General features: G+C 43.0%; 1 protein-coding gene across 2 annotated transcripts; it reads left to right on the forward strand.

Moving 5' to 3' along the window:
* The first annotated feature begins 5,973 nt into the window (after nt 1-5,973).
* LOC112264820 (zinc finger protein 226) lies at nt 5,974-19,813 on the forward strand. Of its 2 annotated transcripts, none has more exons than XM_024441678.2 (8): nt 5,974-6,772; nt 12,582-12,784; nt 14,276-14,380; nt 14,462-14,554; nt 16,096-16,206; nt 16,354-16,477; nt 17,037-18,011; nt 18,146-19,813. In XM_024441678.2, exons 1-8 carry the CDS (start codon nt 6,430-6,432, stop codon nt 19,573-19,575), a joined length of 3,384 nt encoding a protein of 1,127 aa, XP_024297446.2. In that variant the 5' UTR covers nt 5,974-6,429; the 3' UTR covers nt 19,576-19,813. The 2 variants fall into 2 exon arrangements, with proteins under 2 accessions (XP_024297446.2, XP_024297448.2); XM_024441680.2 differs by lacking the exon at nt 5,974-6,772 and adding an exon at nt 7,492-7,578.
* Nucleotides 19,814-20,511: the final 698 nt, after the last annotated feature.

Genomic DNA, 20,511 nt, shown 5'->3' on the forward strand with positions numbered 1-20,511 from the left:
TTTGTTTGTTTTTTTATCATGTGATTTTGTGTGTGTGTGTGTGTGTGTGTGTGTGTGTGTGGTTGGAGGGAATGATTCAATTGTGTATAAGCAAGTCTATTGAAAATATACAGAACAGGGTGAGTAAAATGGTCAGAGTGGGGTATTCTCTCATTTATGTCTGGAAGTAGCTGGCCAAAGTTAGCTTGGGTGCTTGACTGCCGTGAAGTCAAGAACACTCCGATCAACCCTGCTCCTCGGCCAGAGCGTCCAGCGTGCGCTCTAAAAGCTATGATTTTATGAAGGCTTACAAAGGCCCAGAGTGCACTCTGGCACTTCAGAGTGAATATATGAACGCTCATTAAGTAGATTTTGGTTTTGGGTTTTGATTTTGGGAATAAGAGATTTGAAAGTCTAGGTTTGAGATCAAATATGTCACCAATTGCTGTTCCAAAATAAATTTGAATGTCAGATCTTTTACCTAATAGTGGTGCTCTAAACATGCACAAATTCCCATTGGAACACAGCCACTTTAAAAGTGCAGGGCTTGTGCAACGTGCCACACCTTCATCTCACAGGAAGCATATATATGTGAGGAGAAAGCTGAAAGCTCCATCTATCCATTGATGTAAATATATCCTCTAGCCGATTCCCAGTTCGTCCACTAGATAGCAATAGGAGATCACATGTCTCTTGGCCACTTGAAACCAGCTGCATCTGGTTTGTGTGAGTCACTGTCCCAAAATGTCTGAACTTATTTCTCAGCATGGGGGGTTCTTATGACAGTAGTAGGATTTGCTATCGATTTCCCAAAAAACAATGCCTGTAGCTTTCAAATAATATGTAACTTTCTATTTTCAAAACAACCGCTCAGAGTTTGACTTGTTAATCGGGTTCACTTTATTTTTAGAAATTTGATTAAAATCTGATCCCATTTATGCAGAAATACAGAAAATCCTAAAGGGTTCACAAACTTTTCCCTTGCCACTGTAACTCTGCTGGCTAGGTTAATTTACTAACTGTGTTATAGATAGTGGTGGCGGCATCAGAGTCAAACTACTTGGAACTTGTCCAAACTCTTCTAGATGACCCAAAAAAGAGGGAACACTTCTTCCAGGTTGGTGTGAGAACAATATTTCTAAAACAGACATTTAAATCAAGGAGGTAAACTAAACCGCAGTGCATGCGCAGTCTATTCCACTGAAATCTTACTCAGTGCTGCTGAACCTCAACTTGTATGCATTACAGAGGAAATGTGCCATAACGACGGCGGGTGATTGCTTCTGACCAAAACACCAGTTGTAATTTGATGTTCTGTCTTCGAGTATGTTATACAGAGGAATCCGGCCCCATGTTTGACACATACCTGATGTGGGAGTTCCTCTCCAGACTGGAGAAGCTGCTTCCAACACCAGCATTTCAACAGGTAGGTTCAATTTGGGAAGAGAGAATTGTGGCAGTCTTGAATTTCTGATGTCTTTGTCTGGTAGTACTAACAGGAAGTTGCCCCACTGTGTATTATGTTGTCATATTGCTGAGTGTACCATAGATTCTTGTTACTTGGTCAATTGAATTTGTGGCACATTTTAAAACCACCTCCCCTTCTCAGACAGCATCCTGGCTCAGACCTGCCCCCTCTATGCTGAAGGAGTGTGCACAGTCTGTGACTCAACCTCAGCCTTTGAAGACTCTCCTCCAACACCACAGATGCCATGGCCATTTGTTTGCTAATGGTAGGCTTTTTTTCCCAGCTCTGTTTTCATAAGTGGCAAATAAGATGTATTACATTTGAATCATAGTTGCATACCACCTGCTAGAGACTCACACATGTCAGCCACAGTTGAAAAGCTCCCACTAATCAATGACACTTGTTATACCGGCTGCAGACAACATGTGTCTGGAAGACTGATGGAGTGGTTTAGATCTGTAAGACATGCCTCTGTTAATGTTAGCAGTCAAACAATTCCCACAATGGACATTTGACAGCGTGGAGAGTGTAGTTGCATTCCTTTTCAGAGAAATTAGGCAATTATGTTTTTGTTTGGAAAATACCAATATTGGGCCTCCCGAGTGGTGCAGCGATCTAAGGCACTGCCTCACAGCGCTAGAGGCATCACTACAGACCCGGGTTCGATCCCAGGCTTTAGCACAACCAGCCGTGATCGGGAGTCACATAGGGCGGCGCACAATTGGCCCAGCTTTGTCCATGTTAGGTGACGGTTTGGCCGGGAGTGCTTTACTTGGCTTATCATGCTCTAGCAACTCCTTGTGGCAGGTCGGGCGCCTGCAGGCTGACCTCGGTCATCAGGTGAACAGTGTGTCCTCCGACACCTTGGTGTGGCTGGCTTCCGAGTTAAGCGGGCGGGTGTTAAGAGGCGCGGTTTGGCGCGTAATGTTTCGAGGGACGCATGACTCGACCTTTGCCTCACGAGTCCATTGGGGAGTTGCAGCGAGGAGACAATTGGTCAGAAAAAGGGGGTAAAGATTAAAAATAATAAAAAGAAAAGACAAATATTTGATTGTGTATGTTTTCTTTTTCCTTTCAGGTCATTCATCTTGTGTCGATGATTGCTTCCTCTCTTCTCTGTCTCACTCGCTCTCAGAGGGTGGAAGTGTCAAATTACAATAGAGGACATGAAGAACAGCTACAGACAAACACTGAGGAACCCTAGCAGTAGTGGCATTCCTAATATGCCTGGTTCCAAGGAAACTGTCAAGGTTTCAGATGGAGTCATGTCTTCAGATCAGGATGAAGGGCCTTCTGTGGATGTCGAGTCGGAGCATCTATATGAGGAAATGGTTTCGAGAAAAGCGAAACTCAAGACACTCACCAGGGAGCAAACGGTAGAAAGAAAGGGCCATGAGGTGTTTCACAGTCCTCAACGTCACAGTATGAATATTGGAAGTAAAAAACCCTGTTGCCAGGTGGTTGACGACATGTGATTTAGACCTTAAGCCCGTAGTGCTGCTGACCCAACTTGATGACAATGTTCTGATGACAGGATGACAATGTTCTGATGACATTTCTCCAAAATGTACAATCTTTGTCCCCATGTGCTGTTGCAAACCGTAGTCTGGCTTTTTTGTGGCGGTTTTGGAGCAGTGGCTTCTTCCTTGCTGAGCGGCCTTTCAGGTTGTGCCGATATAGGACTCGTTTTACTGTGGATATAGATACTTTTGTACCCGTTTCCTCCAGCATCTTTACAAGGTCCTTTGCTGCTGTTCTGGGATTGATTTACACTTTTCGCAGCAAAGTACGTTAATCTCTAGGAGACAAAACGCTTCTCCTTCCTGAGCGGTATGACGGCTGCATGGTCCCATGGTGTTTATACTTGCATACTATTGTTTGTACAGATGAACGTGGCACCTCCAGGCGTTTGGAAATTGCTCCCAAGGATAAACCAGACTTGTGGAGATCTACATTTTGTTTTCTGAGGTCTTGGCAGGTTTCTTTTGATTTTCCCATGATGTCAAGCAAAGAGGCACTGAGTTTGAAGGTAGGCCCTGAAATACATCCACAGGTACACCTCCAATTGACTCAAATAATGTCAATTAGCTGATCAGAAGCTTCTAAAACCATGACATCATTTTCTGGAATTTTCCAAGCTGTTTAAAGGAACAGTCAACTTAGTGTATGTAAACTTCTGACCCACTGGAATTGTGATACAGTGAATTATAAGTGAAATAATCTGTCTGTAAACAATTGTTGGAAAAATGACTTGTGTCAAGCACAAAGTAGATGTCCTAACCAACTTGCCAAAACTATAGTTTGTTGCCAAGAAATTTGTGGTGGTTGAAAAATGAGTTTTAATGACTCCAACCTAAGTGTATGTAAACCTCCGACTTCAACTGTATCTCTCTGTAGTTCTCTCTGTTAATCTTTCCCATAAAACATAGAACCACAGTCCCTGCCGCTCGCAGTCCCTGCCACTGAAAAACATCCCCACAGCATGTTTCCTCCAGACGTGACGCTTGGCATTCAGGCCAAAGAGTTCAGCCTTGGTTTCATCAGACCAGAGAATCTTGTCTCTCATGGTCTGAGAGTCCTTTAGGTGAATGTTGGCAAACTCCAAGCGGGCTGTCGTGCCTTTTACTGAGGAGTGGCTTCAGGAAGGTTCTCCAATCTACACAGAGGAACGCTGGAACTCTGTCAGAGTGACCATTGGGTTCTTGGTCACCTCCCTGACCGAGGCCCTTCTCCCCCGATTGCTCAGTTTGGCCGTGCGACCAGCTCTAGGAAGAGTCTTGGTGGTTCCAAACTTCTTACATTTAAGAATGATGGAGGCCACTGTGTTATTGGAGACCTTCAATGCTGCAGAGATGTTGTGGTACCCTTCCCCAGATCGGTGCCTCGACACAATCCTGTTTCGGAGCTCTACAGACAATTCCTTCGACCGCATGGCTTGGTTTTTTGCTCTGACATGCACTCTCAACTGTCGTACCATATATAGACAGGTGTGTGCCTTTCCAAATCATGTCCAATCAATTTAATTTACTACAGGTGGACTCCAATCAAGTTGTAGAAACACCTCAAGGATGATCAATGCAAACAGGATGCACCTGAGCTCAATTCCGAGTCTCATCGGAAAAGGTCTGAATACTTATGTAAATAAGGTATTTCTGTTTAACTTTTTTTCAATTTCTAAACCTGTTTTCGCTTTGTCATTACGGGGTATTGTGTGTAGATTGATGAGGAGAAATAAATAATTTTATCAATTTTACAATACAACTAATGTTACAAAATGTAGAAAAAGTCAAGGTCTGAATACTTTCCGAATGCATAATGTACAACAATACAGCAGTTTGTTAATATCAAAAGTGTCACTATCTCAACAAAATACAATATTGTATCGATATTAACCGGTTTTGTATCTGTACTGACCATTTCAGGTGTGGCAATTTCTGCGTATTTTCCACTTTTCCAAATCAATGGATGCACAATTCGAAAATCATATGATACAATCCAGATACAATCCGGTTTTGACACTTCTTGACCACATTTAGATTTTCAGAGTTTAGCTCATTCTCAAGCAGAGGCACACATGATAAAGAATCTCAGCTCAGTGACCATAAGGTCAGTTGATCCTCTTAAAGGGGCAGTGCAGTCCAAAATGTGATTTTCATGTGGTTCATATATACTGTATTTGTTTCTACAGTATGAGGTTGGAATAATACTGAACTTGTGAAAATGATAATGCCCTTTTAGTGTAAGAGCTGTTTTAAAAAGAACACCTGAAATGTCTTATTTTGCAAGGCAGTGGGTTTGGACTGCCTGGCGACATCACCAGACGGTATAAGTTAACAGACCAGTTTGCCCACCTGCCAATAATAGCTATACATCAGATTACATGTCCCTCCCATTAGGCTCCAATTAAACACAAGAATGGAGCTATATACAGGGAGTACCAGTACCAGATCCATGTGCAGAGAGGTATGAGGTATTTGAGGTAGATATGTACATGAAGTCAGGGTAAAGTGACTAGGCATCAGGATAGATAATAATACAAGTAAAATAAAAACAGCAAAAGATGAGTGTAATGTGAGGGAGTGTCAATGTAGTGTGTGTGTGAATATCAAGTAAAGTCTCGTAAGTGTGCATAGGATCAGTACAAGATAGTCAGTGCAAATAGTTTGTGTACCATTCATTGACTATATAGCAGTATGGCTATTTAGCAGTCTTATGGCTTGGGGTTAGAAGTTGTCTTGGAGCCTGTTGGTCCAAGAGCCGACGCTCTGGGAACATAGCCACAGGAAGCAGTTTGGGGGTGTTGCAACTTTTTTCCCCGCCTGCACTACAGATGGCTATCTCGGTCCGATTATACAGGACTAGTAAAGGCCCAGTGCACTACTGCAGCACCCCTACTTCCTGCGGCTATGTCCCGGAAGGTAGCAGAGTGAACAGTGTATGGCTTGGGTGGATTCTTCGGGCCTCCCTCTGACATATAGGTCCTGGATGTCAGGGAGCTCGCCCCGGTAACACACCTCCGTGTCAAGGTTTTCAGAAGGCTCTCCTTCAGAGAAGTTTTCAAAGTACATAATATACATAAAATGTGGAGCAGAAATGCTTCCCGGTAATGTGGAATTATGTCAGACATCACCTGTTCTACAGAAAACATTTGCTATGATTGGATTGATACTATCTACTTGGCTGTTTTGCAGAGAAACGGCCAACGGATGCTGTCCTTCGGCAAGTCCGTTTGTATTCCTTTGGTTCTATTTCCTAACATCTTTCGATATGGCAATATTCAGATACGCAGGAGGACTTCAAAGAGGACCACCTGGAACTCGACCATTGCTTCTTGTAGATGACGTCATGTTTGGAAGTATCCCACCACTTTGTTTAGGCGACCAAAGGTATTGAATGTAGCTACTAACACTGATATTAACCATGTGCTAACTTACTAGATTCTGTAGGCTACCATCAACAAAACTAATTCAACATTGTCGACAATGGCACTGGCAGACGATGTCGAATGGCCATGGTCGCCGGAGGAGACAAAGGCGCTGATCTCCGTATGGTCAGACGAACAGAATATTCTGAAAATGGAGCAAACGTGTAGAAACAAACATGTTTACAGGGAAATTTCGGAGCGGCTAAATGACCTTGGTGTCAAACGGACGTGGAAGCAGTGTCAAAATAAGATGAAGGCCTTGAAGTGGAGATACAGACAAACCCGCTTAGACCCAAGCAGTAGTGACCGAACAACCTTTCCATTATTTTCCGAACTGGACGAATTCCTCGCCGCCATGCCTGATCTGACTGAGTCCAAGGAAACTGGCGACGAGGAAGATGGTAAGCAAAGGTTAAATGTGTAGTTTTCAGTGACACACCATCATCGCTAATTGCTTTCTTGAACTATGTATGGATATAAATTACAAAAAAATGGAGTAATATTATTTTATATTTCATCAAGATTTTCAAGAGTTTTGTTGTCGCCGGGTAAGTGTCTGAATTATAGTGTGTGAGCGATGTCACAATTTAGGCCAGGATATGGGTGGGTATAATTTGTAGAACGTCTAAAGTACAAGGTTGCCAACAAACAACGCATACAACGTAGCTTGATCAATACACTTAGATAAGCTTAGTTTAGCCTATTTTTAACGTTTGTCCAGAGTGAGGACAGAAAGTTTTAGGAATAAACGTGGCGAGTGAAACACGTAATTCAATAGCCCACTCACTACCCGGTATCTTATTCTGCCGCTATACAACTTTGTATTTACTTAGTTTTTGGAACGTTCCACAAATTATACCCACCCTTGTCACTTGGTTAGAATGGAAATTCGTCCTCAGCCTTTCCCAACACCCCCGGACACACAGGTCCAATACTGACGTTTTTTAAAATCGAAATATCAAAGTGCCTGGATTAGGACCTGCGCTGCTTCTTGTGTTAGGTATAGTCATACTCAACCCATGTTGTAGAGCATGAACCTGCAGGAGCGAATTACTGCTTTTATGTTTGCAGTGAACAACAGGGTGTTGTCCAGGTTCTTTGCACTCTGGGTGGGGGACACTGTGGAGTTGTCAACCGTGATGGAGAGGTCTTGAAGAGGGCAGGCCTTCCCCAGGAGGAAGAGCAGCTCCATCTAGTTGAGATTGAGGTGGGTGTCCGGGGGGGAGAAAAGACCTAGTGTCATCCACATAGCAATGAAAGGAGAGACCGTGTGACAATATGACTGAGCCAAGTGACTTGGTGTATAGAGAGAAGAGGAGAGGGCCTAGAACCAAGCCCTGGTCACCTGATAGGAGCGGCCTGCCATGTAGGATGCAATCAAAGAGCCTGAGACGCCCAGCCCTGGTGGTCCACAGTGTCAAAGGCAGAGGATACATCTAGGGGGATGAGAACAGAGGAGAGAGAGTCAGCTTTGGCAGCGCTGAGAGCCTCTGTTACACAGAGAAGAGCTGTCTCCGGTTGAGTGACTCCTTGAAGTTTGACCGCTTCGGGTCGAGAAGATCGTTCTGAGAGAGAGTTGGTCAGAGAAAGTATGCTTAAGTGTTTTGGAAGGAAAAGAAAGAAGGGATACCTGTCTGTAGTTTTTTAAGTCAGAGGAGACGAGTGTTGGTTTCGTGAGGAGCGGATGTCGTGTCAACCTTTTCAATGGGATTGACCATGTTGTCCGCAGAAAGGGGGGTGATGATTAAGGAAACAGGAGAAGGTGGAAAAGAGTATCCTAGCGTTAGAGGCAGAAGCTTGACATTTTGAAAATAGAAAGTGGCTTTAGCAATGGATACAGAGGAAGAGAAGCTAGAGAGGAGGGAGGGAAAGAATGACCGGTCCTCTGTAAGTTTAGTTTTCCTCCACTTTCACTCAGCTGCCAACCACCCTGTTCTGTAAGCTTGCAATGAGTCACTCAGCCACAGAGGGGAGGGCCAAGCTGGCTGGGAGGAAAGGGGACAGTGTGAGCAGTGGAGGCTGGTGGGAGGAGCTGTAGGAGGATGGGCTCTTTCTTTTGGCTGGAATGGAATAAAAGGAACGGAGTCAAGCACGTGGTTTCCATATGTTTGATACCGTTCCATTTATTCCACTCCAGCCAATACAATGAGCCCATCCCCCTGTAGCTCCTCCCACCAGTCTCCACTGAGTGCAAGTCATAGGATGCGAAAAGGGAGGGGAGTAGGGTGGAAGAGGCAGAATCAGGATACAGGAGGGAGAAGGATTTACCAGAAGGTAGATATGATAGGATAGAAGAGGAGATAGTAGTGTGAGAGAGAGAGAGAGCGAAGATTGTGACAGTGCATTACCATCTGGGTATCTGGGGGTGGGTTTCAGTGAGATTAGTAGGCAAAAGTATTGCCTGCCTTGTGAGTGGGAAGGGACTGGGAAAGGGTGAGGTCAAAAGAGGCAAGGATGGGAAAGAGAGCATTGAAATAAATTAATTGAAGCCAGACGTTGGGAGGTTGAAGTCGCCGAGTACGAAGAGTGGTGAGCCATTGTCAAGAAATGAGTATATCATGGTGACAAATTCCATCCCACCAAAACAGGCTGAAATTTCAGGTGTTATTTTCATACAGCTTTTACACTAAAGGGCATTATCATAATTTTCACATTGTCACAGTATTATTCCTACCTCAGTGTGGAAATATACACTGAGGATACAAAACATTAAGAACACTTGCTCATTCCATGACAGACTGACCAGGTGAAAGCTATGATCCCTAAATGATGTCACTTGTTTAATCCACTTTTCTTTTGGTTTAAGCCTTGTGACAATTGAGACAGATTGTGTATGTGGGCCATTCAGAGGGTGAATGGGCAAGACAAAAGATTGAAGTGCCTTTGAACGGGGTATGGTAGTAGGTGCCAGGCTCTTCGGTTTGTGTCAAGAACTGCAATGTTGCTGGGTTTTTCACACTCAACAGTTTCCCTTGTGTATCAAGAATGGTGCATCAATATTAGAAAGGTGTTCTTAATGTTTGATATACTGATATATACTGAACAAAAATATAAATGCAACATGCAACAATTTCATGAGATTTACTGTGTTGTTCCCCACAAATGTGCTTCATTACAGACAGCAATACTCGTCAGTTTTATCAGCTGTCCGTGGTAGAGGTCGACCGATTAATCGGGATGGCCGATTAATTAGGGCCAATTTCAAGTTTTGGTAATCGGTATTTTTGGACACTGATTTGCCTATTTATTTATTATGATTTTTTATTACACCTTTATTTAACTAGGCAAGTCAATTAAGAACACATTCTTATTTTCAATAACGGCCTAGGAACGGTGGGTTAACTGCCTTGTTCAGGGGCAGAACGACAGATTTTTACCTTGTCAGCTCGGGGATTTGTTTTTGCAACCTTCCAGTTACTAGTCCAACTCTCTAACCACCTGTGTTACATTGCACTCCACAAGGAGCCTGCGTGGCAGGCTGACTAACTGTTACGCGAGGGCAGCAAGAAGCCAAGGTAAGTTGCTAGCTAGCATTAAACATATCTTTTAAAAAACAATCAATCTTAACATAATCACTAGTTAACTACACATGGTTGATGATATTACTAGTTTATCTAGTGTGTCCTGCATTGCATATAATCGATGCGGTGCCTGTTAATTTCTCATCGAATCACAGCCTACTTTGACAAACGGGTGATGATTTAACAAGCGCATTAGCGAAAAAAGCACTGTCGTTGCACCAATGTATCTAACCATAAACATCAATGCCTTTCTTTAAAATCAATACACAAGTATATATTTTTAAGGGTAGATGCAGCATTTTGGGTCACCTGGCTCATTGCGAACTGTGTGAAGTCCATTTATTCCTAACAAAGGCCGTAATTAATTTGCCAGAATTGTATATAATTATGACATAACATTGAAGGTTGTACAATGTAAGAGCAATATTTAGACTTAGGGATGCCATCCGTTAGGTAAAATACGGAATGGTTCCGTATTTCACTGAAAGAATAAGCATTTTATTTTTGAAATTATAGTTTCCGGATTTGACCATGTTAATGACCTAAGGCTCGTATTTCTGTGTGTTATTATGTTATAATTACGTCTATGATTTGATATTTGATAGAGCAGTCTGACTGAGCAGCAGCAGGCTCGTAAGCACTCATTCAAACAGCATTTTCCTGCGTCTGCCAGCAGCTCTTCGCAATGCTTCAAGCATTGCGCTGTTTATGACTTCAAGCCTATCAACTCCCGAGATTAGGCTGGTGTAACCGATGTGAAATGGCTAGCTAGTTAGCGGGGTGCGTGCTAATAGCATTTCAAACGTCACTCGCTCTGAGACTTGGAGTAGTTGTTCCCCTTGCTCTGCAAGGGCCGCGACTTTTGTGGATCGATGGGTAACGATGCTTCGAGGGTGGCTGTTGTCGATGTGTTCCTGGTTCGAGCCCAGGTAGGGGCAAGGAGAGGGATGGAAGCTATACTATTACACTGGCAATACTAAAGTGCCTATAAGAATATCCAATAGTCAAAGGTATATGAAATACAAATGGTATAGAGAGAAATATTCCTATAATCTCAACCTAAAACTTCTTACCTGGGAATATTGAAGACTCATGTTAAAAGGAACCACCAGCTTTCATATGTTCTCATGTTCTGAGCAATGAACTTAAACGTTAGCTTTTTTTACATGGCACATATTGCACTTTTACTTTCTTCTCCAACACTTTGTTTTTGCATTATTTAAACCAAATTGAACATGTTTCATTATTTATTTGAGGCTACATTTATGCATTATATTAAGTTAAAATAAGTGTTTATTCAGTATTGTTGTAATTGTCATTATTGCAAATAAATAAATGTAAAAAAAAATAATTGCCCGATTAATCGGTAGCAGCTTTTTTGGTCCTCCAATAATCGGTATCGGCGTTGAAAAATCATAATCGGTCGACCTCTAGTCCGTGGTTTCACATAGTCTGCAGTTGTGAGGCCCGGTTGGAAGTACTGTCAAATTCTCTAAAATGTAAGTTGGAGGTGGCATATGGCAGAGAAATGAACATTCAATTATCTGGCAACAGCTCTGGTGGACCTTCCTGCAGTCAGCATGGCATTTGCATGTTCCCTCAACTTGAGACACCTGTGGCGTTGTGTGACAACTGCACATTTTATTGGCCTTATTGTCCCCAGCACAAGGTGCACCTGTGTAATGATCATAATGTTTAATCAGCTTCTTGATATGCCAAACCTATCAGGTGGATGGATGGAGAAATGCTCACGAACAGGGATGTAAACAAATTTGTGCACAAAATTGGCGACAAGTAAGCTTTTTGTGAGGGATCTTTATTTTCAGCTCATGAAACATGAGACCAACACTTTACATGTTGTGTTTCATATTTTTTTTCAGTATATAAAACAGTTTTCGACTGCACTGGGCCTTGGCACAGGGTGCAGCGCCTCTGGATTGAGAACAGTTGTGGGGGGGGGGCTAAGTGCCTTGCTCAAGAACACAACAGCAGGGCCCAGTTTTTCAAAACTAGTTTTAGAAATCAAATTTAATTAAATGTTAGAATGGGGTATTTCAACACAGAAAAATGTGATGCTGATTCTCAGAATAGGGATTCATATTTGGTAATCCAATCTGACCTTTTATTCAGGAATAAATGTTGTTTTTGCATTTTTCAAAACCCAAAGGCTGAGATTAGGATTGTTTTGATGCCGTTAATCTTGATCCTGCTGGAAGGGTGGCTACAGCATGGATTTAGAAAGTTGAATGGCACCACAAGCAAGATATTTTCAATTTAATGAAGGTTGGGAGGTTTGAATGATTATTATTTTTTTCTTCATCTGAAAACCAAAGCTTCATTATGTTATTTACTGCAGTATAGGTACAGTATGTGGTCAGTTGTTATATTGAGAAGTATCAAATAAAGGCATGTACTTACATGTAAGTGGAATGCAGGCTCTATTTAAACAAACAAAAAAATCTTAGTTACCTATATTCATGTAGGCTCAAGTCTGTTTCACTATGAAAGTGGAGAAGTAGTTAGGATAAATAACCTGTCCAGTGGAAGGTAAATCTCTAGGCTACTGCCACCCACATTTAGCTAGCCAGCAACAAAACATCATGGGGATGTGTGAGATCTGCTCATCTGTACACTGCAATTTCAAAAAAGTGTGACCTGGAACGTCAACAAAGCATTTCTTTCCTACCAGGTCGTCCTCTTCCTCTGTCGTCTCTGCGTCTTCTGGTTCCTCCACTGCGGCTGGTGTCCGCAGCTCTATGGCAAGTTGTTCAGCGCAGAGACACAATGGACTACGGGTTGGTGGAGGAGTTTGTGACCACTGTGTTGGAGATAACCCCTGATCTGATGAGTTACAGAGAGAAAGCCCAGCTCGTTATGGGACTGCAAGCACAGGTGAGAAATTAAGAGGGGTGTGGTTGAGGTAGAAAATTGGGTGACCTTGTGTTGTCAAAATCCCCCTACAGAAATCGATGTTTGTTTCGTCCTCTACAGTATTTATTATTCTACCAGGTAAGCTGACTGAGAACACGGTCTCATTTGCAGCAACGACCTGGGGAATAGTTAAAGTGGAGAGGAGGGGGATGAATGAGCCAATTGTAAACTGGGGATTATTAGGTGACCGTGATGGTTTAAAGGCCAGATTGGGTATTTAGCCAGGACACCGGGGTTAACACCCCTAAATCAAATCAAATCAAATTTTATTTGTCACATACACATGGTTAGCAGATGTTAATGCGAGTGTAGCGAAATGCTTGTGCTTCTAGTTCCGACAATGCAGTAATAACAAACAAGTAATCTAACTAACAATTCTAAAAAACTACTGTCTTATACACAGTGTAAGGGGATAAAGAATATGTACATAAGGATATATGAATGAGTGATGGTACAGAGCAGCATAGGCAAGATACAGTAGATGATATCGAGTACAGTATATACATATGAGATGAGTATGTAAACCAAGTGGCATAGTTAAAGTGGCTAGTGATACATGTATTACATAAGGATGCAGTCGATGATATAGAGTACAGTATATACGTATGCATATGAGATGAATAATGTAAGTAACATTATATAAGGTAGCATTGGCACTTATCTTACGATAAGTGCCATGGGATCTTTAATGACCTCAGAGTCAGGACACCCGTTTAACATTCCATCCGAAAGACTGCACCCTACACAGGGCAGTGTCCCCAATCACTGCCCTGGGGGATTGGGAGTTTTTTTAGACCAGAGGAAAGAGTGCCTCCTACTGGCCCTCCAACACCACTTCCAGCAGCATCTGGTCTCCCATCCAGGGACTGACCAGGACCAACCCTGCTTAGCTTCAGAAGCAAGCCAGCAGTGGTATGCAGGGTAGTATGCTGCTGACTAAAGTAAGGGCCCTTACAACACTACCATATTTCTATGACTAAGTGAAGGTATGCCGTATAACTGATTTACAATGGGCTTTGCAGGAGGTAAGGCAGGTTGCGCTAGTCCCACATGGCCAATCATATTAGCCGCACACTCTGATCATGCCGCCTGTTGTCAAGGTCTGGATGGATAGGCGCAGGAGAAGGACTAGTCGGATAAGTCATTTTATCAAATAACAACAACATTAATTGTTGCAAGACACTAAACAGAAGCTTTCTATGCTGTATTGTATTGACGTTTTGATTTAGCTCGCACGCTAGGTGCCCCTGCTAGCCAAACAGCTGTGGTCCTCTCAATGAAAATAAGCACCTTGTGGGCGTAGCCAATATGACGACGGAGTGACGTGGCTTCTCTTAATACAGGCTTCGGCTGTACTTTAGGATATACCACCGACTGTAATATTCCTACATCGTATTCACTGCCAGATTGGTTTGCGTCCAAAATGTTTCAGTGTTACCTGTTTGTTGACAGCTGGTTCTGGAGTTGTGTCGCTCTGATCATTCAGCCGACCCGGAGACCATCCAGCCACACCTGAGCAGGATGAGGACCTGCATCATCACTCATAGAGAAAAGGAGGTGAGTGCCAGTCTGTGATCAAGACTTGTAACTCTGCCGGCCAGGTTAATTGACCTACTGTGTTATGTATACTTTCTGTAGATAGATACAGAGGTGGAGGCATCAGAGTCAAACTTCTTGGAACTTGTCCAAACTCTTCTAGATGACCCACTTGAGAGGGAACACTTCTTCCAGGTTGGTGTGAGAACAATATTTCTGCTAAACTGACATTGAAATCAAGGAGGTAAACTGAACCGCAGTGTGTGTATGCACAATCTTGTCCTCATTCTGAATGGTGTGGCTGTTGAACAAGTTGAGGAGACTAAATGACTTGGCGTTACCTTAGATAGTAAACTGTCATGGTCAAAACATACAGATTCAACGGCTGTAAAGATGGGGAGAGGTCTGTCCGTAATAAAGAGGTGCTCTGCTTTTTTGACACCACACTCCAAAAAGCAAGTCCTGCAGGCTCTAGTTTTGTCTTAACGTGATTATTGTCCAGTCATATGGTCAACTGCTGCAAAGAAAGACCTCGTTAAGCTGCAGCTGTCCCAGAACAGAGCGGTACGTCTTAGGTACGTCAGAGGGCTAATATAAATACTATTCATGCCAGTCTCTCTTGGCTAAGAGTTGAGGAGAGACTGACTGAATCACTTGTGTTGAACATTCATGTTAACATAATCAACAGCACTGACACGCACACAGTTCCCCCACCAGACATGTCACCAGGTATCTTTTCACACTCCCCAAATCCAGAACAAATCAAATTCAGGAAAGCGGACAGTGTTATATAGTGCCGTTACTGCATGGAGCTCCCTTCCATCTCATATTGCTTAAATGAACAGCAAACCTGGTTAAAAAAAACCTAGCTAAAGCAACACCTCGCGGCGCAACGCCTCTCCCCTATTGGACCTCGATAGTTTGTGTGTATGTATTGATATGTAGGCTACGTGTGCCGATTTTAAGATGTATGTAGTTTTGTCCTTGAGCTGTTCTTGTCTATTAATGTTCTGTATTATGTCACGTTTCAACAGCTAATGAGGATCCTAATAAAATACAAAAAATGGTATTCCATTGAAATCCTCATCACTCCCACTACTCAGTACTGCCGGATCGCAACTTGTAGCTAATATTGAGTTGACGTTGTTAGGTTCTGAACAAACGGAGTTAAAAACTCAAACGGACAACTTAGAAAAATCTCAAACCAAGTTTATTCACCCACTGGGTCATACAGCTGTGAAGACGAGGCATGATTACACAAGCACATGTATTTATAACCTTCTAATAGGCGGGGTCAACTCTTTGCACGTCTAGACAGCCAATACTTCTCTGTTGCTAGGCAGGACCTTAATTGGGTCCTCTCACTGCCGGACGCTAGAACCTTTGTGTGCGTGGAAGTGAAGGTATGTGAGAGGACTGTAGTAGGAGGGTTGTTGTGGTGGGCCCCTCTGCCCCCCCCCAAGAGGTTTCCTCTCACTTCATCAGTTGACTTGACAATCCTCGCTCCTCCCGCAGCTGGCCTGCCTTATCAGTCTTAACTATTGCCCTTTGCCTCCCTCCTTAGAAACAAGAAGTTCAATCAATAAGTTCTAGTATGGAAACATGAAGAAGTATATTTCAAGCTAGAATCCAACAACGTACAGCTACTAATGATGTCAATAGGATGCCTCACACTCAATTAACAATGCATTTCATCTGTTGCACACCACTCAGATGCACTTTAATGTGTCTTCTAGGAAGTTTTTCCAGAAGAATTTGGCCCCATGTATGACACGGCACTGCAGACTCTGATGTGGGAGTTCCTCTCCAGGCTGGAGAAACTGCTCCCAACACCAACATTTCAACAGGTATGGGCAATTTGGGAAGAGCCGGCGGTGTCAGCCTTGGCCGATGTTTGAATTGATGTTGTCATATTGCTGAGTGTACCATACATTCTTGTTGTTATTTGGTCAATTGAATTTGTTGCACATTTTAAAACCACCTCCCGTTCTCAGACTGCATCCTGGCTCAGACCTGCCCCCTCTATGCTGAAGGAGTGTGCACAGTCTGTGACTCAACCTCAGCCTTTGAAGACTCTCCTCCAACACCACAGATGCCATGGCCATTTGTTCGCTAATGGTAGGCTTTTTTTTCCCCCAGCTCTGTTTTCATAACAGTAGAAAATAAATGTTTTGTAACATTTTTAAATCATGTTTGTAACCACCTGCTCAGAGACGAACAGGCCTGCTACACTGGACATGTAAAGTTTGCAGAGCGTGAGATGTTCCTGGTGTTTGGAAGGAAACCTGGGCGGAAGCAGCGTGGCTCTGCATTCATTTACGCTTGATATGTTCTTTTCAAGATATCGATTTGGTAAAGAGCTGAGGCATGGGGCTGGGAAGATTAAATCATTCATATTCCTAAACAGAGTTACGGATGCAAGGACTGACCATCCGTGATACCAAAATAGTTTTAACCATGTTTTGAGGCTATACGGTGTTTTACATTTGAGTTTTTTACAAACAATCTTATATTTGGGGTTTCTGATAGGGGTATGTCAGTTGAACTAAGCTCATGAAGCATTTATAAGTTATATTCTTCAAGAATCAATGGGTATGTAATGGATTTAAAGGTATAAAAAAAACATGTCGCAATCACAATAAGACATTTTATTGTTCTCTCTTTTCCACTATTTCAGCTCATTCATCTTGTGCTGATGATCGCATCCTCTCTTCACTGTCTCACACGTTCTCAGAGAGGGTGGAAATGGACATTGATGAAGCACGGTCACATAGCCAGTCTGTAGCCACATGTGCACCCAGAAAAGAAAGGGACACTTTGATAGAGCAAGATCATGCAGAGAAGCCGCTGGGGTTGAGTTTGGACACGGTTAAGAAGGCAGTGGAAATGACAGATAGAAGGAACAAAGAATGGGGAGAGGAGAACTATGAGGAGAGACTGCAGCATCAGTTGGCTTATAATGTTTTACAGGTCGAGGTTGTCGATGGAGAAGACATGTCCTCAACGTCATCGATAATAGCAGACGACGTCGGACAGACCTGGACCCCAAAGGAAACGGAAGCGCTGATCTCTGTATGGTCAAAGAAACCGATTCTTCAGGAGATGGAACGGAGTTACAGAGAAAAACATGTGTACGGCGACATTTCAGAGCAGGTGAAGGAGCTTGGCGTCAAAAGGACTCGGAAGCAGTGTCAAACAAAGATAAAGGACATGAAGCACAGCTACAGACGAGCACTGAGGAACCCAAGCAGTAGTGGCCGAGCGACCTGTCCGTTCTTTTCTGAACTGCACACCTTTCTCACCGCCACGCCTGATGCAACTGATACCCAGTTGGCTGAGTCGAAGGAAACGGTCAAGGTTTCGGATCCAGAAGTCATGTTCTGCGATCAGGATGAAGGGCCTTCTGTGGATGTCAAGTTAGAGAATCTACACGAGGAAATGGCTTCCGGAAAGGAGACGCACAAGACACTCACCGGAGTGAGAGCAGACGCGAGGAAAAGGGATGAGGCTTTTCACAGCCCTCAGAGTGACAGCAGGGTGAAAATCGGAGGAATATCCCACCGTTGCGAACAGATGGTCGAAGACGCGTCAGATTTGGACCTTCAGCCCGTAGTGATGTTGACGCAACTTGACGAGACCCTTCTGATGACCGGTGAGTAAAACATTTTGATATATCACTTAAAACAATATATTAATTTATGGACGTTTTACGTGTGTGGAAAATGTCATTCCAAGTCTCAAGTTAGGGGTGAGTGACTACCTTCTGTATCCTCCTCTCAACACCAGGTGGTGATCCTCGTCCTGCTTCCCATACCATGGGGCAGTCTTCGAAAAGAAGCAAGCGCGCCAAAATATGCTCCTTTTGTGGGAAGAGTTTTGTTGAAGCAAAGGATTTGACAACCCACATGAGATCTCACACTGAGCAGAGCCCTCACCAGTGCACCCAGTGTGGGGAAGGCTTTGACCATCCGGACGATTTACAAAAACATTGGCAGAATGATTGTGAGGAGATGATGAAACAGGAGGTCAATGAACATCAGCATGGAAACGACAGGATCTCGGGAGAGTCCAGTAATGCAAGTACTGATCCAAAAACATGCCATCTATGCCATGAGACCTTTGAATTTCAGTATGTGTTGAAAAACCGTCTTATTGTGTTTCACAAAGGCAAAAGCCTTTATAAGTGTCCTCTGTGTATGAAGGGTTTTGGGTACCTCCGTAATTTGGAGAAACACCAGAGTAAAAAAAGAGGTCGTCCTACAAGTGATGCCGTCAAAAAAAGGAAGGAGTTGGGGTCAAATGGAAATGTTGCCGGACTGAACTCGACCCCCAACAAGTGCCCTGACGTCTTCAAGTGCTCCTTTTGTGAAGAGATCTTTTCTCGGTGCATGGACCTGAAGAGCCACTACAGTCGTACTCATCAATTTACGGGACCGTTCCCCTGCCCTTCTTGTCAGACAACTTTTGTTTCGTTAACTGAGCTGCGCTTACATCAGAGAAATGAGTCCACTCCTTACCAATGCTCTGTGTGCCAGCGCTCATTCTTATCACTCGACAAGCTGACTGTTCATAAGAGAATTCACACAGGGGAAAAACCATACCTCTGTGCTGAGTGTGGAAAAAGTTTCCGGGATGCAAAAACCCTGGAAGAACACTCTAAGATTCATGTTGAGGGAGAACTCCACACCTGCTCCCATTGTGGGAAAAGTTTCAAGCGAAAAGAACTATTGAAACAACACATGTTAAATCACAGAGATGCCGCTTTCATCTGCCCAGACTGTGGGAAGAAGTTTTTTCGGTTGGTATGGTTAAGAAGGCATATGTTAATCCACACTGGCGAGAGACCGTTCCTCTGTGATCTCTGCGGGAAAGGTTTCAAATCTACAGTTGAATTGAGATTGCACACCCGGACACACACTGGAGAACGGCCATTCAAGTGCCCAGAATGTGGAACAAGTTTTAAGCAAAAGTGTCATCTGCAGATACATCGGCGGACACACACAGGGGAGCGGCCGTATCCGTGCACCGTGTGCGATAAACGCTTTTATGTCAGCAAAGATAGAAAACGACATATGCTCATCCATACTGGAGAGAAGCCGTTCAAATGTCAAGTGTGTGGCATGGCGTTCAACCGTAAAGGGCATTTGAGGGTACACCAACAAACCAAGAGGTGTTCATATAGGCACACAAGTCCCCTACGTAACACATCATTATAATAAGTGGTTTCCTGACTGACAGAACTAGACCTGTTCCTGTAAGCCACATTTTAAGATGTGCGTCCCGTCAAGTAATAATATGAAGTTAAGAAAAAGTATTTTACAAAGTGACAACAGGAATATAAACCACGGAGTAGTAGCCTATGTTTGTTTTTTGTTACAATGATGGATTTTGTATTTTTTTTTAATTAAAAGGACTTTATGTATGTGACTGTTATTAAATAGTTTTTTAAAGGCATGGGCATAGCGTTTGGTTATTTTAGTTATTTAGTTGGGTCATTCCTAGTCTGCGGTGCCTTTTGGACCTTCTAACTTTTGAGGGAAAAGTATCTTTAGATTTTTTTGTTGTATTCTATCAGAAAAATGACATGTTTGACTTTATGAAAAACATATTGGTCAAGCTTGGGCACTTAAATGTTTAGGTGCATTTTCCAACCGGTTAGGTACATAATCCTAATAGTGTCAACATAACTGGAAATTTGGAGCCTAAATTAGCCATAGCTCTGTGAGGGAGCAAGATTGAGGGAGCATAATGGTGAACACTTGAACCGGATTTTAACTTCCCTATCAAACGTTTTAACATTTTGAGGAATTTGAGTGGGACATATAGAATAACAACATGGAAAAATAGATAAGTGTTTATTGATTTAGCTTTGCAACATTGTTTTCCCACCCAAAAGTATGACACTTCCTGAATAGAGAGAAATAGTAAATATTGGTGTCGTTTTGTAGGCACTAACTCCATGGTTCTTGGACAATGCCTATGGGGAGAAATTAATGGCGTCTTTTGTAGGGGTTTTGGATAAACACCCAAAATAAGGTCTGTGGTAAACACAGGCTTAGGAGATCTGACCCGTTTTTGTTCTATGAGATAATCTTCGTCAGCTAACTAGACTTTAAGGTTTAATAAACAAAACATATATAAGATCTCCTAAG

This window comes from Oncorhynchus tshawytscha, linkage group LG13 (genome assembly GCF_018296145.1).
Source record: "Oncorhynchus tshawytscha isolate Ot180627B linkage group LG13, Otsh_v2.0, whole genome shotgun sequence".
Lineage (NCBI taxonomy): Eukaryota > Metazoa > Chordata > Actinopteri > Salmoniformes > Salmonidae > Oncorhynchus > Oncorhynchus tshawytscha.

Coding starts and splice junctions, on each gene's coding strand:
- LOC112264820 (XM_024441678.2), top strand. CDS start 6,430: ATGGCACTGGCAGACGATGTCGAATGGCCATGGTCGCCGGAGGAGACA. Junction 14,555..16,095: donor AGAGGGAACACTTCTTCCAG/GTTGGTGTGAGA, acceptor TGTGTCTTCTAG/GAAGTTTTTCCAGAAGAATT. Junction 16,207..16,353: donor CAACACCAACATTTCAACAG/GTATGGGCAATT, acceptor TCCCGTTCTCAG/ACTGCATCCTGGCTCAGACC.